Raw genomic sequence first — 16,764 nt, forward strand, 5'->3', positions numbered from 1 at the left:
GAACGGGCAGTCCCAGCAGGGCTGAGTGACATGGTTGGTGGGGCTCCAGAGACCTAAGACAGAGAAAACAACAAAGGAGTATGATTTGTGTTTAGAACGTATGAACATAAAAACAGAAGATACAAGTTTTGAGATGGTGAACACCACGGCTCATGTGGCAAAAAGAGACATGAGAGCATCAATTCTGCTCAGTCAGTCTGCTCTGTTGGTGATCAGCGACTTGAGAAGAATTTATGCTCTCAAACACCGCTGTGACTAAGAAGTCTGACCTGCGTTCCAAGACAAATAGCTTGTTGAGCTGGTCCCTGCCAGGGCTGTCTGCTCTACCCTGCACCAGACTCCCTGCCTGGGCCCCGAAGGCCCCCATCGTCTCCCTGTCATCCAGCCGTCTGGTCCTGTGCACATCAGCCAACCACACATACTTTGGTCTCCCCACACTGGGACCCCGGGGGTCGTCACCCTGGTCCTCAGCCCGGCCCTTGTCCACCTTCACCATGCCCCTGGTAGACTCACCCCGTAGCCAGCCGAAGGACGTGCTGGTGGCAGAGCATCTTGAGCCCATTGGGGACCTGCCAATCAGGACCTGAGGACAAGGGGAGGAGGAGGAAGAGCAACCAGAAGAGGAGGAAGAGACGGGAGATGCCAAGGGACCGTTGATGGGGAGGAAGACAAACCTCAGGGGGTCCCTGGGAGAAACACTGGACAGAGACAAAGATGGCTGCCAGGAGTCTGTAGCTGGTATGTTCTTCTCTAGGGAGGAGCAACCACTCTCTGCCCGAGACTTGGGTCCGGAATGTAGAAGGAATTGTTGGGCATCTGGGGAGGGAGTTCCAAGGAGAGGGAACGGGGGAAGAGGAAGGGAAGGGTTAATCTGCAATACAGATAAGTCAATGGGAATAACCAGTAAATTGTAGGTACATTTGTGCATAAAGTGGGCCACCAACAGGAATGTGTGTGTGTGTGTGTATATGTGTGTCTGTGTGGTGTGTCTGTGTGTGTGTGTGTGTGTGTGAGTGTATAAACGCTGGTTTCACTCAGTCCGGAATAATCTGTCCCAAGCTGGGGCTTTGTGGTAACTCCAGTGCCTTCAGAAAGTATTCACATCCCTTGACTTTTTCCACATTTTGTTGTATTACAGCCTTAAATAGATTAAATTCATATTTTTTGTCATTGCTCCTTGTGGCGGGCAGGGCGCCTGCAAGCTAACTTCGGTTGTCAGTTGGACGGTGCTTTCGGGTTAAACAAGTAGTGTGTCAAGAAGCAGTGCGGCTTGGCGGGTCATGTTTCGGGGGATGCATGGCTCTTGACCTTTGCCTCTCCCGAGACCATTGTGGAGTTGCAGCGATGAGACAAGATCGTAATTACCAATCTGATATCATGAAATTGGGGAGAAAAAGCAAGTAAAAATATTTTTTTAAATATATAAAATAATAAAATCACAGTACCAGTCAAAAGTTTGGACACATGGGTTTTTCTTTATTTAAAAAAAAAAATTCTACATTGTAGAATAATAGAGAAGACATTAAACTATGATTTAACACACATGGAATCATGTAGTAACCAAAAAAGTGTTATAAAATATATTTTATATTTGAGATTCTTCAAAGTAGCCACCCTTTGCCTTGATGACAGCTTTGCACACTCTCAGCATTCTCTCAACCAGGTTCACTTGGAATGCTTTTCCAACCATCTTGAAGTTCCCACGTATGCTGAGCACTTGTTGGCTGCTTTTCCTTCACTCTGCGGTACAACTCATATCCAAACAATCACAATTGGGTTGAGGTCGGGTGATTGTGTAGGCCAGGTCATCAAATGCAGCACTCCGTCACTCTCCTTCTTGGTCAAATAGCCCTTACACAGCCTGGAAGTGTGTTGGGTCATTGTACTGCTGAAAAACAAATGATAGTCTCACTAAGCACAAACCAGATGGGATGGCGTATCGCTGAAGAATACTGTGGTGGCCATGCTAGTGTGCCTTGAATTCTAAATAAATCACAGACAATGTCACCAACAAAGAACCCCAACACCATCACATCTCATCCTCCATGCTTCATGGTGGGAACCACACATGCAGAGATCATCCGTTCACCTACTCTGTCTCAAACAAAGACACAACGGTTGGAACCTAAAATCTCACATTTGGACTCATCGGGCCAAAAGACTACTGTCCATTGCTCATGTTTCTTGAACCAAGCTAGTCTCTTCTTCTTATTGATGTCCTTTAGTAGTGGTTTCTTTGCAGCAATTTGACCATGAAGGCGTGATTCATGCAGTCTTCTCTGAACAGTTCATGTTTGAGATGTGTCTGTTACTTGAACTCCGTGAAGCATTTATTTGGGCTGCAATCAGAGGTGCAGCTAACTCTAATGAACTTATCCTCTGCAGCAGAGGTAACTCTGGGTCTTCCTTTCCTGTGGCCTTCCTCATGAGAGCCAGTTTCTTCATAGCCCTTGATGGTTTTTGCGACTGCACTTGAAGAAACTGTCAAAATTCTTGAAATGTTCTGTATTGACTGACCTTCATGTCTTAAAGTAATGATAGACTGTCATTTCTCTTTGCTTATTTGAGCTGTTCTTGCCATAATATGGACTTGGTCTTTTACCAAATAGGGCTATCTTCTGTATACCACCCCTACCTTGTCACAACACAACTTATTGGCTCAATCGCATTAAGAAGGAAAGAAATTCCACAAAATAACTTTTAACAACTCATACAGTACCTTGCAAAAGTATTCATCCCCTTTTGAGTTTTTCCTATTTTGTGGCATTACAACCTGTAATTTAAATGGATTTTTATTTGGATTTCATGTCATGGACATAGACAAAATAGTCCAGATTGGTGAAGTGAAATGAAAATAATTACTTATTTAAAAAAATTCGAAAAAATAAAAAAACCCTAAATAAGATCTGGTGCCACCAATTACCTTCAGAGTCACATAATTAGATAAAGTCCACCTGTGCAATCTAAGTGATCTGTCACATGATCTCAGTATACACCTGTTCTGAAAGGTCCCAGTCTGCAACACCACTAAGCAAGCGGCACCATGAATACCAAGAAGCTCTCCAAACTAGTCAGGGACAAAGTTGTGGAGAAGTACAGATCAGGGTTGGGTTATAAAAAATATCGGAAACTTTTAACATCCCAAGGATCCCATCGTTAGATCCATTATTATAAAAAAATTGAAAGAATACGGCACCACAACAAACCTGCCAAAAGAGGGCCGCCCAGCAAAACTCAAGGACCAGGCAAGGAGGGCATTAATCAGAGAGGCAACAAAGAGACCAAAGATAACCCTGAAGGAGCTGCAAAGCTCCACAGCAGAGATTGAAGTATCTGTCCATAGGACCACTTTAACCTCTCTGGGATATGTGGGACGGTAGCGTGCCACCTCGCCAACAGCCTGTGAAAGTGCAGGGTGCCAAATTCAAAACAACAAAAATGTCATAATTAAAATTCCTCAAGCATACAAGTATTTTACACCATGTTAAAGATAAAATTCTCGTTAACCCAGCCACAGTGTCTGATTTCAAAAATGCGAAAGCACCACAAACGATTATGTTAGGTCACCACCAACTCACAGAAACACACAGCCATTTTTCCAGCCAAAGAGAGGAGGCACAAAAAGCACAAATAGAGATAAATTAATCACTAACCTTTGAAGATCTTCATCAGATGACACTCATAGGACTTCATGTTACACAATACATGTATGTTTTGTTCGATAAAGTGCATATTTATATTAAAAAAATCTCATTTTACATTGGTGCGTTATGTTTAGTAGTTCTAAAACATGCGGTGATTGTGCAGAGATTGTGCAGAGAGTCATCACATGTGGTGATTGTGCAGAGTCATTATAAATGTTGATGAAAATAGAAGTGTTATACATGGAATTAGAGATATACTTCTCCTTAATGCAACCGCTGTGTCAGATTTCAAAAAAACTTTACGGAAAAAGCAAACCATGCAATAATCTGAGTACAGTGTTCAGACAACAAAGCAGCCAAAAGATATCCGACATATTGTGTAGTCAACATTAGTCAGAAATAGCATTATAAATCTTCACTTACCTTTGATGATCTTCATCCGAATGCACACCAAGGAATGCCAGTTCCACGATAAACTGGCATCATTTATGCCAAAATAGCTTATTTTGTTAGCGTGTTTGGTAAAAAAATCCAAACGCGCATTCAAGTCCAGCCGAACGTCAGACGAAAAGTTAAAAAAGTTATATTACAGCGCGTAGAAACTTGTCAAACTAGGTAGAGAATCAATCTTTAGGATGTTTTTATCATAAATGTTCAATAATGTTACACCCGGAGAATTCCTATGTCTGTAGAAAAACAATGGAACGAGAGCTAACTCTCTCGTGACTGCTCCTCACGAGCCTGTGGCACTCTGCCAGACACCTGGCTCAATCAGCTCTCATTCGCCCCCACTTCACAGTAGAAGCCTGAAACAACGTTCTAAAGACTGTTGACATCTTAGGAAGTGCAATATGACCCCATTTACACTGTATATTGGAATGGCAAAGAGTTGAAAAACTGCAAACCTCAGATTTCCCACTTCCTGGTTGGAATATGCCATATGAGTTCTGTTATACTCACAGACATAATTCAAACAGTTTTAGACACTTCAGAGTGTTTTCTATCCAATACTACTAATAATATGCATATATTAGCATCTGGGACAGAGTAGCAGGCAGTTTACTCTGGGTACCTTATTCATCCAAGCTACTCAATACTGCCCCCCTGTCACCAAGAAGTTAAGCCATACACTCCACAGAGCTGGGCTTTATAGAAGAGTGGCCATTGCTTAACTTCTTATGGCTGGGGGGCAGTATTGAGTAGCTTGGATGAATAAGTTGCCAAAAGTAAACGGCCTACTCCTCAGTCTCAGTTGCTAATATACAGTGGGGAGAACAAGTATTTGATACACTGCCGATTTTGCAGGTTGTCCTATTTACAAAGCATGTAGAGGTCTGTAATTGTTATCATAGGTACACTTAAACTGTGAGAGACGGAATCTAAAACAAAAATACAGAAAATCACATTGTATGATTTTTAAGTAATGATTTTTAAGCGTTCGCCAAAAGGCATGTGGGAGACTCCCCAAACATATGGAAGAAGGTACTCATCCCCCAGAGAAAACCATTCCCACAGTGAAGCATGGTTGTGGCAGCATCATGCTGTGGGGATGTTTTTCATCGGCAGGGACTGGGAAACTGGCCCGAACTGAAGGGATAGATGGTGCTAAATACAGGGAAATTCTTGAGGGAAACCTGATTCAGTTTTCCAGAGATTTGAGACTGGGATGGAGGTTCACCTTCCAGCAGGACAATGACCCTAGCATACTGCTAAAGCAACACTCGAGTGGTTTGAGGGGAAACATTTAAATGTCTTGGAATGGCCTAGTCAAAGCCCAGACCTCAATCCAATTGAGAATCTGTGGTATGACTTAGAGATTGCTGTACATCGGCGGAACCAACTTGAAGGAGCTGGAGCAGTTTTGCCTTGAATAATAGGCACCTCTGCAATCCGCCCTGACATGCTGTCAATTAACTTCTGGGCCACATCCTGACTGATGGCAGGCCATTCTTGCATAATCAATGCTTGGAGTTTGTCCGAATTTGTGGGTTATTGTTTGTCCACCCACCTGAGGATTGATCACACGTTCTCAATGGGATTAAGGTCTGGGGAGTTTCCTAGCCATGGACCCAAAATGTCAATGTTTTGTTCCCCGAGCCACTTAGTTATCACTTTTGCCTTATGGCAAGGTGCTCCATCATGCTAGAAAAGGCATTGTTTGTCACCAAACTGTTCCTGGATGGTTGGGAGAAGTTGCTCTCGGAGAATGTGTTGATACCATTCTTTACTCATATGGCTGTGTTCTCAGGCAAAATTGTGAGTGAGCCCACTCCCTTGGCTGAGAAGCAACCCCACACATGAATGGTCTCAGGATGCTTTACTGTTGGCATGACATAGGACTGATAGTAGCGCTCACCTTGTCTTCTCCAGGACAAGCTTTTTTCCGGATGCCCCAAACAATCGGAAAGGGGATTCATCAGAGAAAATGACTTTACCCCAGTCCTCAGCATTCCAATCCCTGTACCTTTTGCAGAATATCAGTCTGTCCCTGATGTTTCTCCTGGAGAGAAGTGGCTTCTTTGCTGCCCTTCTTGACACTGGGCCATACTCCAAAAGTCTTCACCTCACTGTGCGTGCAGATGCACTCACACCTGCCTGCTGCCATTCCTGAGCAAGCTCTGTACAGATGGTGCCCCGATCCCGCAGCTGAATCAACTTCAGGAGATGGTCCTAGCGCTTGCTGGACTTTCTTGGGCGCCCTGAAGCCTTCTTCACAACAATTGAACCGCTCTCCTTGAAGTTCTTGATGATCAGATAAATGGTTGATTTAGGTGCAATCTTACTGGCAGCAATATCCTTGTCTGTGAACCCCTTTTTGTGCAAAGCAATGATGACAGCACGTGATTCCTTGCAGGTAACCATGATCGACAAAGGAAGAACAATGATTCCAAGCACCACCCTCCTTTTGAAGCTTCCAGTCTGTTATTCGAACTCAATCAGCATGACAGAGTGATCTCCAGCCTTGTCCTCGTCAACACTCCCACCGGTGTTAACGAGAGAATCACTGACCTTTTGTGGCAGGGCTGAAATTCAGTGGAAATGTTTTTGGGGATTCAGTTAATTTGCATGGCAAAGAGGGACTTTGCAATTAATTGCAATTCATCTGATCACTCTTCATAACATTCTGGAGTATATGCAAATTGCCATCATACAAACTGAGGAAGCAGACTTTATGAAAATGTATATTTGTGTCATTCTCAAAACTTTTGGCCACAACCGTAGAGTATTACTTTATTATTATTTTTTTTTAATTGTTTTATCACAGCATGCATCAATGACTTACAATGACAGAACACGCAACAATTACCAACATGATAAAAATAAGAAATACACTAAGACAAAGGCACATACACCAACTGTAGTATCTCTATAAGAATAGTCTGATTCAAGTGCTGATTTTCTATCCTAGAAAACAGGCAACAACATTTCCCAATAGAAAGACCCCATAAAACAGGGTGTGTAAAAAAAGACCATCTAAAACTCTCTTTAGAAAATCTGGGCAGGATGAATCTGATACGAAAGCTGTTTCTGTGTTGCATTAGAGTGCTGTGGATAGGGTGTGTGTCATTGTCCATGATCATGTGTGTTTTTACATGCAGCCTTTTTATGAACATGTCCTGCATTGATTCCAGGCTGCAACCAATTGTAGCACTGGCTTTGTTAATGATATTGTCAAGCTTGATTGTCTTCCTTAGCTAAATTCCCTTTCCAGCACACAATGGCATAGGTCACTACACTCGCCATGACACTGCTATAGAACATACAAAGCATTTTGTCACATACATTAAAATATCTACTGCCTGGATTGGGCTTTTTGTAGATACTGTGAAAATGATCCTTCCAGTTCAGTTTGTTGTCCACTATTACACCCAAGTAATTATAAGAGACAACAGTGTCAATCTCTTCACAATTAATAGAAATCTACCACTAGCTCCTTGGTCTTCTGTAGATTCAGGTCCAAGTAATTGGCCTCACACCAAGGACTCTGTTATATCCCTGTGATGAGCATCGTCTCCTCTCATGACACAGCTTACTATAGTCATCAGAGAATTTCTTGAAGTGGCTCAGTTCATTGTTGTGTGTGAAATAATTTGTGTAAAGGGTATTCAATCCCTTTGTTATGGCAAGATTAAATACCTGCTCGTCAAACATCTCATTCCAATATCATGGGCGTTAATATGGAGTTGGTCCCCCCTTTGCTGCTATAATAGCCTCCACTCTTCTGGGAAGGATTTCCACTAGATGTTGGAACATTGCTGCGGGGACTTCCTTCCATTCAGCCACAAGAGCATTAGTGAGGTCGGGCAGTGATGTTGGGCGATTAGGCTAGGCTCGCAGTCGGCATTCCAATTCATCCTAAAGGTGTTCGATGGAGTTGAGGTCAGGGGTTGTGCAGGCCAGTCAAGTTCTTCCACACTGATCTAGACAAACCATTTCTGTATGGACCTCGCTTTGTGCATGGGGGCATTGTCATGCTGAAACAGGAAAAGGCCTTCCCCAAACTGTTGCCACAAAGTTGGAAGCACAGCATGATGTAAGATTTCCCTTTACTGGAATTAAAGGGCCTAGCCCGTATCATGAAAAACAGCCCCAGACTATTATTATTCTTCCACCAAACTTTACAGTTGGCACTGAATTCGGGCAGGTAGCATTCTCCTGGCATCCGCCAAATCCAGATCCGTCTGTCGGACTGCCAGATGGTGAAGGGTGATCCATCACTCCAGAGAACGTGTTTCCACTGCCCCAGAGTCTAATGGTAGCAAGCAATACACCACTCCAGCTGACTATTGGCATTGTGCATGGTGATCTTAGGCTTGTGTGCGTCTGCTAGGCCATGAAAACACATTTCATGAAGCTCCAGACGAACAGTTCTTGTGCTGATGTTCCTTGCAGAGGCAGTTTGGAACTCGGTAGTGAGTGTTGCAACCAGGAGAGGACAGACAATTTTTACGCGCTTCAGCACTCAGTGCTGTGAATTTCAAACACAGATTCAACCGCAAAGACCAGGGAGGTTTTCCAATACCTTGTGAAGAAGGGCAACTATTGGTAGATGTGTACGAAAAAAAAGCAGACATTGAATATAACTTTGAGCATGGTGAAGATATGAATTAAACTTTGGATGGTGTATCAATAGACCCAGTCACTACGAAGTAACAGGGGCGTCTACAAAGTAATGACTCAGTTGTGTGAATAGTTGTGTGAAGATTTCTGTATCACATTTTCCAAAATTGCTAGAATTTTTTACAACATGTTTTCACTTTATCATTATGGGATATTGTGTGAGAAAAAAATAGATTTAATCCATTTGGAATTAAGGATGCAACACAAAATATGGAAGGCACTGTAACTGCCCAGTGAAAATCTTACTTTTAAAAATGTATATTCTGTTAACTCATACCCAATTGATGTTGTTGATTCGTTCTATACTTCTATTTGACCAAAGCATAAATTGGAGAGAGAAAAACCACAAAAAACCCGACCGTTTCAAAAATGCTTGATATTTCCTCATAGAGTATGATGTAATACTCCTCAGGAGGATGAGCCAATTGGCGGTCTAGAGGAGGAAGAGATGGCCAATCAGCATTCTACTTGCATGAATATTTTGAATGACTGGTACACGCTCACACCATTCCAACACAACGCAGATTTTTAACATAGGTCATGAACAGTCAAAATCAAAAATTATATTTGGATGAAACCAGATCAAAGTATGATGACCAAAGTATGAAAAATGACTTGCTTATACATGGATAAAGTTTGATCATTTAGTTATTAGTCCCCTCCCACATGGGATTATTAAGGGGATACGGTAACCTAGTTTAAAAAGTACCCTCTTGTAACCAACATCAGAGAAGGCTTGTTTGCAGAGGGATGTGGTTTATATAACTCAAAAGTTATTCTACTCGTGACAAAATTTGATTGTAGGGTGTCAGCAAATATAATTCAAAGTTTACACTATCATCTATGGCACAGATATTTATGTCTCCCCTGTCATCTTTGTCTGGTGTTCAGGTCTTCAGCCAACATGGAACAAAAAGGGAGGAAGGGTCATTCAAAACATCTCAACACTTTCGTCAGTGTAGCTCTGACCCGCATAACAAGAGACATGCCAGACAGGAGATGTATTCAAAAAATTGACATCATTGATGCAATTTCAATACTGTTTGAGTTGCTTTGTGTATCACCAAATTTGCTTGCATTGTCACACCCTGATCATAGTTTGCTTTGTATGTTTCTATGTTTTGTTTGGTCAGGGTGTGATCTGAGTGGGCATTCTATGTTGTGTGTCTAGTTTGTCTGTTTCTGTGTTTGGCCTGATATGGTTCTCAATCAGAGGTAGGTGTTAGTCTACTTTTTTTTAAATGTTTTTGAATATTGTTTTATTTTCATCTTTATTAAAGATGTATCACAATAACCACGCTGCGTTTTGGTCTGCCTCTCCTTCAACAGAAGAATCCCGTTACATGCATAGACAATCTGGTTATCCTCAAAGCCAGTGGAAATTCATTAGTAAAGATTGAAAAAAAGTTATGGGCCTAGACAGCTGCTTTGGAATTCCTCATTCTACCTGGATTATGTTGGAGAGGCTTCCATTAAGAACCCCCTCTGTGTTCTGCTAGACAGGTAACTATTTATCCACAATATAGCAGGGGGTGTAAAGCCATAACAAATCAGTTTTGCCAGCAGCAGACTATGATCGATAATGACAAAAGCCACACTAAAGTCTAACAAAACAGCCCCCACAATCTTTTTATCATCAATTTCTCTCAGCCAATCATCAATCATTTGTGTAAGTGCTGAGTTTGAATGTCCTTCTCTATAAGCATGCTGAAAGTTTGTCAATTTGTTTACTGTAAAATAGCATTGTATCTGGTCAAACACAATTTTTCCCAAAAGTTTACTAAGGGTTAGTAATAGGCTGATTGGTTGGCTATTTGAACCAGTAAGGGGAGCATTACTATTCTTAGGTAGCGGAATGACTTTTGCTTCCCTTCAAGCCAGGGGGCACACACGTTCTAGAGGCTTAAATTGAAAATATGACAAATAGGAGTGGCAATATCATCTGCTATTTTCCATCCAAGTTGTCAGACCCCGGTGGCTTGTCATTGTTGATAGACAACAACAAAAAATTCACCTCTTCCACACTAACTTTATGGAATTTAAAATTACAATGCTTGTCTTTCATAATTTGGTCAAATATACTTGGGTGTGTAATGTCAGCATTTGTTGCTGGCATGTCATGCCTAAATTTGCTAATCTTGCCGATTTGAAAAAATCATTAAAGTAGTTGGCAATTTCAGTTGGTTTTCTGATTAATGAGCCATCTGATTCAATGAATGATGGAGATGAGTTTGCCTTTTTTCCCAGAATTTCATTTAAGGTGTTCCAAAGCTTACAGTCATTTTCTTAATGAGTGCATGCTTATTAGCAACTGGAATGAGCAATTTCATAAATGTGTCAAGTGCAGTGTCTGTTTTCTCCTCATTACACACCACTGACCAACAGAAAGTCTATACATCAATAACATAGGAATCACTACAAAACGTATTGTATGACACTATATTAGGCCCAGCCTTTGGTTTTCCTAGATATGGCTACTATATTGTGATCACTACATCCGATGGATCTGGATACTGCCTTCAAGCTCATTTCTGCAGCATTAGTAAAGATGTGATCAATACTGATTGATGATTTAATTCCTGTGCTGTTTGTAGCTACCCTGGTAGGTTGACTGATACCCTGAACCAGTTTGCAGCATTTTCTTGAGTCGGCAGCATAAAGGCGTGTTCCTTACATATGTTAGATGTAGTTTTTCTTTGCCTAAGCGAATGAGCTGGTATTGAGGCAAAAGAGTTGGGGCTGCCTTGGCAGGCGGACGAGTTACATTTTTCGTTGTTATGTGTTTATATGTTTGTCTTATTTTGTCACCCCTTCTCCAGAGACCTTCAGGGCTGGCTGCCTTGTGGAGGGGCTATTTTGGTTATAGAGTAGCAGTCTTATGAATTCACGTGTGTGCTTTTGCATTCTAATTATCACAAAGTGTGTTATCATCTTTCAGAGTGTTTAATCTCCAGTGTGCCATCTTACAACAAGTGTGAAATACTTGATGTATATTCACACTTGTAATGTTCTCCTAGAAGAGCTGTACATGCAAGGCTTGAGTCTTGGAAACTTGGTGTTATTCCTTGCCCTGCTGCTAATTCATTGTGTGTGCCCTCTAAGCTGTAGTTCCAGACAGTTAATCTGTTCAAGTTGTGGTGACCTGTCTCATGAATTGTATGTATTGCCTCTTTATCTGTAATAAATCTTTCCACTTTGGTTAACTCTGTCAATTATTTGACATACCTGTGTATAACATGTCCCAAGTACATCCTCTCTTAACAAAAAGGTGGCATAGCACAGTTTACATAAAGTTAACACAATACCATAAAGTAACAAAAATCACCTCACACACAACTCTCTCACATAAAACAGATGCACAAACAAAAATACTCACAGCACTCCATTGCATAGAAAAACAAGTATGAACACACATTAAAGCCACAAAAAACATAAAAACAAACAATGGACCATATGTTTGCTCTTACCGTCTCTGGAGATGGTTTGACTGAGCTGGTCGAGGGAAGCGCTGCCACTCATGGAGGGAGACAAAGAGCAGAGAGAAGAGGAGGTGCTGATGGATGGAGAACTGCGGCTGCTTGGGAGGGTTCTTCTCCCACCTCCTATCCTCTGCTGTTGTTCCTCCTGGCTACGCCAGGACCGACCTGTCGGAGTCTTCTCCACCATGGCTTTGCAAGCACTGCCGTGTCGGCTAGTGCTACCGCTAACACTATCGCTACTTTTGCTGCTAGCGCTTTTGCTGATGCTACAGCTAGGGCAACTGCTGTAGCTACCATTAGCACTTCCAGCACTGCCCCTAGTAGCACTGCTGTTACTTTTAATGCTAACAGTATTTTTCCTGCTGATGCCCAGCTGGTCAACTCCACTGGTCACAGCCACCCTAGCTGGCCCGGGTTCCTGGAAGGAGAGTGAGAGAGAGAAAGAAATAAAGAGGTAAGAGAAGGAGAGAGAGATTGAAAGGCAGACAGAGATCGAGTCAGAGAGAGAGAGAGAGATAATGTGAGTCACTCAGAAACAGACAAATGAGAGGGAGAAAGGGACGAGGAATGATGAGGATGCAGAAGTACATTTCAATAAAATCTGTGGAGACTCCAACTGCTACCACTGGACGACCAATGTAAACTGTTTCCCATCTGACTCGACGAGGAATCCCCTATGTAGTCCAGTTAGCTCCTCTCCCTCATCAAGTTTAATGTCCCACGGAGCAGCACCACGTCCCCTGCGTGCGTCCCAAATGGTAACGTATGGACCCAGGTCAAAATTATTTCACTATATAGGGAATGGGGTGCCATTTGGGACACGGCTGCTCCTCCGCCTCTCAATCCCATCAGCCTGGGAGGGGAGTGTCCTTTAATCCTGATAAGATCGTTGCAGCTAATTCTGTTAATGTGGCCATCTGACTGGGCCTTTAATCACACAGCCGGCTGACCAACAACGCTAAAAGTCCCTCCCTCCCTCCCTCCCCACACACACACACACACACACACACACACACGAGCAAGTGTAAATCACATACTGTATACACACACAAGTCTGACTAATGCTTAATTACACTAGAGCACAAGATGCCATCAGACAGACGTTCTAGGAAGACGGAATGCCATTGGGAGATGTGCAAATCTTGAGAGCTGCAACCTCACCAAGTACACACACACACACACACATACACACACACACACAATAATCAATCAGTAGGGCCCATCTATCTGTGGCTGCACCATTTATAAAGCAGGGTGAAATCAATTGGCTCCAGCCTGCTGCCAGGAAAGTCCTGACTCTGCTACTGATGCAGTCATAAACAAACTCTTTAGTTCACTCCAAATGTTTTTCCAACCTTTTCAGACCTCAAGTAGTCTGTCAAAATGAGTCTGCATCCCACAACATCCGTTGTGTAGTTTCAGCTATATACACAAGTTGTATTGTGTATATAGAATTCATCCCAGCATTGGACATACTGTACTAGACATCATCTCACCATGTTGTTGACAAAGCTATAGAGGTAGAACAATGAGGAAAAGAAGGCGGGTTTACAGTATCTGTGGTTGTGTTATGATGAGTCGGAAGACCGGGTCTACCTGGGATGTGGGTGTGTCCACTTTCCTCTTCTTCTTCTGTGTCAGTTTGTGGGTCTTGGGGTATACAACGAGGGCCTCCTGCCACCTGCTTGAGAAAAACACATAGTTATAAACACACACACACAAACAACACGGTATCAATTTAAATATATACACACAAAAAAACACACAACAGACAGCACACACAACCAGCTGCATACAACAAGCCAGAATGTTGAGCATGGCTGATCTCCAACTGTTTGTCCCTGTGTATAGGCTAGTGCGTTTTCAGAGTCTAACAGTTAATTATATATATTGTATAACAATGTGTAGTCAAGTTTATAGAGGTCAGCTTCAGTAGCTAACCAGTAGATTAGGAAGCAGGAGAGTAGTGTTGACTACCCTGGATTAAACTCTTGAGATCTAGATTGCTGATATAAACGCATAAACTGTGTTTACACAGGCAGCACAATTCTGATCTTTTAAACAATTATTGGCATAAAAGCTGATCTGAATGGTAAAAAAAACAATGAGTGAATAAAACAATCAGAATTGGGCTGCCAGTGTAAATGCAGATGTAGACTGGAGAGGAAACAGTTAGACATTACTGTTTTATGTGTAATGCTTTCAAATGTATTATTGTATACTTGAGGTGCACTTGATTCAGATTAAGCTTTATCGTGTGCAGAATGGGTGGAGTTTGCAATTTTGGGACTATTCCAATGGTTCGGGTCAGGTTTGGAACAAACCCCTAAGCAACAGCCAGTTCTGATGTAAATCGATTCCATCTTAACGAAAAATAATTAAAAGACCACTGAGGTCAAGAAGGCATTGCTGTCCTTAAAAAATGGCTGCCATCCAGACTGGAATAGAATTACGTATAGAACTAAATTATCCCTAAAGAGGATTAAGGCTTTAAATGAACATTTAATTAGTGGTAAAGAGGTTCACATCACATCAAACAACTTTCAGTCACATGTAGAAGTTATTGTGAGAATTTTGTTTACTGTAAATTCCTTTTATGTGTTTGTTTTCTAAATAGATTATAGTTACTTAGAGTGATATGCCAGACATACTCCAGACAAGCAAACCTTAAGGTTTGAGTCACAGACTTTCATAAGCTGTCTTCAAATAGTCTTTAGATAGACATAGTTTCAATGACATCCAGATTGTCCTGCTGATCACAATAAGAAAGTATCGCTCCTACAGTTACAAAGTGTCTCATGCACATTTAACATTCATAAATAAGAGGCATTATGCTGGACTATTATCATGACAAGACCTCTAAAGCTTTCAAACTAATTTAACTCATATCTACACAAGTAGAGTCCAATTATATTTTCTAACACTACAATATTCCCATGTCTACATCTAAATATTCAGATTTCTTACTTCTGTTTCCTGGACATTGCCTGGTCTCAGAAAAGTGGTTATTCCAGAAGAGATGTCCACAATAATCCACACCAGGCACAATAGATCCCTATCTCAAATGAGGAATGACCAAGACCAAACAATCCTTAAATATCAGTAATGTCGAACAAAGAAATCCAAATTGAGATTACAAGAATTCACAAGTATGCCATTCAGTCAGTGTTTGGGATACAGAGCCACACACACAAAGTCAGGTACTCAAGTAGACACACCAATCATGCTGCACACAGACACACACCTTGGTGCACACGCATACATACACACACAAACACATTAACACCCCCACTTTAATCCTGTTCAGACAGAGTTGACACACTACATTACAGTCTTACTGGATTAAGCATAGATTTCTTCAGATTTACAGCCTAATGACACTTAAAGTACAAGGAAACAAGGATGAGAGAGGAACAGGGAGACAGTGAGAGAGTGATGAAGGAGATGGGGAGCGAGAAATAGAGAGAGAGACTCAGGAAGAACAGACAAGAGGGAGAGAGGAAGGGTAAGAGGAACAGGGAGACAAGAGGGGGTTGGTTATATTTGCATTAAATATCTGTGTTAAAGGCTTTAACCCTTGCTAAACACTATAATCCAGAAAGCCCATCAGCATTGAACTTGAACTGAGGAGACCTGTATCTAGTCTAAGTCAGAGAGGCTTACTCACTGATGTGGCTAAAATTGGTAGAGCATAGCGCTTGCAACTCTGCAGTCAGGATAGTGGATATGTACAAGCACTAATGTAAAATGCTTGGAATAAAGTGTCTGCTAAATTGGATATATAATATTGACTTTGTAAATGAGGAGTGAGAGGCACAGGAGGAACATTACAATTAGGATCTAAATCAAAAATCTTTCCCCCAAAAGCTACCATACTTGGCCAGTTTCAAAGGCTCATTTGGGTAGCTGCAGTTTAAGACTTATTACACTAGAGGGAGCCATCAGCAGTGTGTGTGTGTATTTCCCTCTAAGCCAATGATTGCCTACTTGGTGTCAACACAGATAAGGTTATCTGTGGCATAATACTGTGTCTGTGTTGTTTTTTCACCCTGCTCTGCTCTCACCATGACATCCAAGGCGTCATAAACTCTGGGACTACTACATCTCTATCTGTTTTTCAATGTAAAACATCTCTTTAACAATACTTCCTGTTGACCCAACCTCTCACCTGTGATCATGCTGTGCCCTCTGTGTCAGTCAGTTCAAAGGTGGGAGGGGTTCACTGACACAGCTGATATAACCTAGAGGATTTAGAGAGAAGGGGGAAAGGGATGACGTGAAGGAGAGAGACTGTAGGTGTGTGGTCTCACCTGGTGTCCACACTAAGTGGCCAAAGAGTACTTTATGCTGAAAAACAGACACATGAGGACAAACAATAGAAGATAATGTCATTATTAGACATAAATACCACTTGAAGCTTGATGATGACTTGAACATTTTATCAGCTGTGTAGTGCTAAGGCAAAAACAAAAATGTGCACAGGTGTTTGGAGTAGTGGTTGACCGATTAATCGGAATGGC

General features: G+C 41.8%; 2 protein-coding genes across 4 annotated transcripts in view; both read right to left on the reverse strand.

Annotated features, from left to right (window-relative positions):
* LOC139420899 (early endosome antigen 1-like) overlaps positions 1-15,380 on the reverse strand; it is an 82,807-nt gene extending 67,427 nt beyond the window's left edge. The window contains exons 1-4 of one of the 2 annotated variants that reach the window (XM_071171308.1): positions 15,212-15,380; positions 13,841-13,925; positions 12,233-12,662; positions 675-816 (exon numbers count right to left, since the gene is read on the reverse strand). In XM_071171308.1, coding sequence (XP_071027409.1) covers positions 675-816; positions 12,233-12,662; positions 13,841-13,925; positions 15,212-15,228 — 674 coding nt within the window. In that variant the 5' untranslated portion in view covers positions 15,229-15,380. Of the gene's footprint in view, positions 1-674; positions 817-12,232; positions 12,663-13,840; positions 13,929-15,211 lie in introns of both variants that reach the window. The other variant, XM_071171307.1, reaches the window with a different exon arrangement.
* Positions 1-16,764, reverse strand: part of LOC139420919 (uncharacterized) — a 439,502-nt gene that overhangs the window by 153,487 nt on the left and 269,251 nt on the right. The gene's annotated exons all lie outside the window — the stretch shown is intronic.

This window comes from Oncorhynchus clarkii, chromosome 12, assembly GCF_045791955.1.
Source record: "Oncorhynchus clarkii lewisi isolate Uvic-CL-2024 chromosome 12, UVic_Ocla_1.0, whole genome shotgun sequence".
NCBI lineage: Eukaryota > Metazoa > Chordata > Actinopteri > Salmoniformes > Salmonidae > Oncorhynchus > Oncorhynchus clarkii.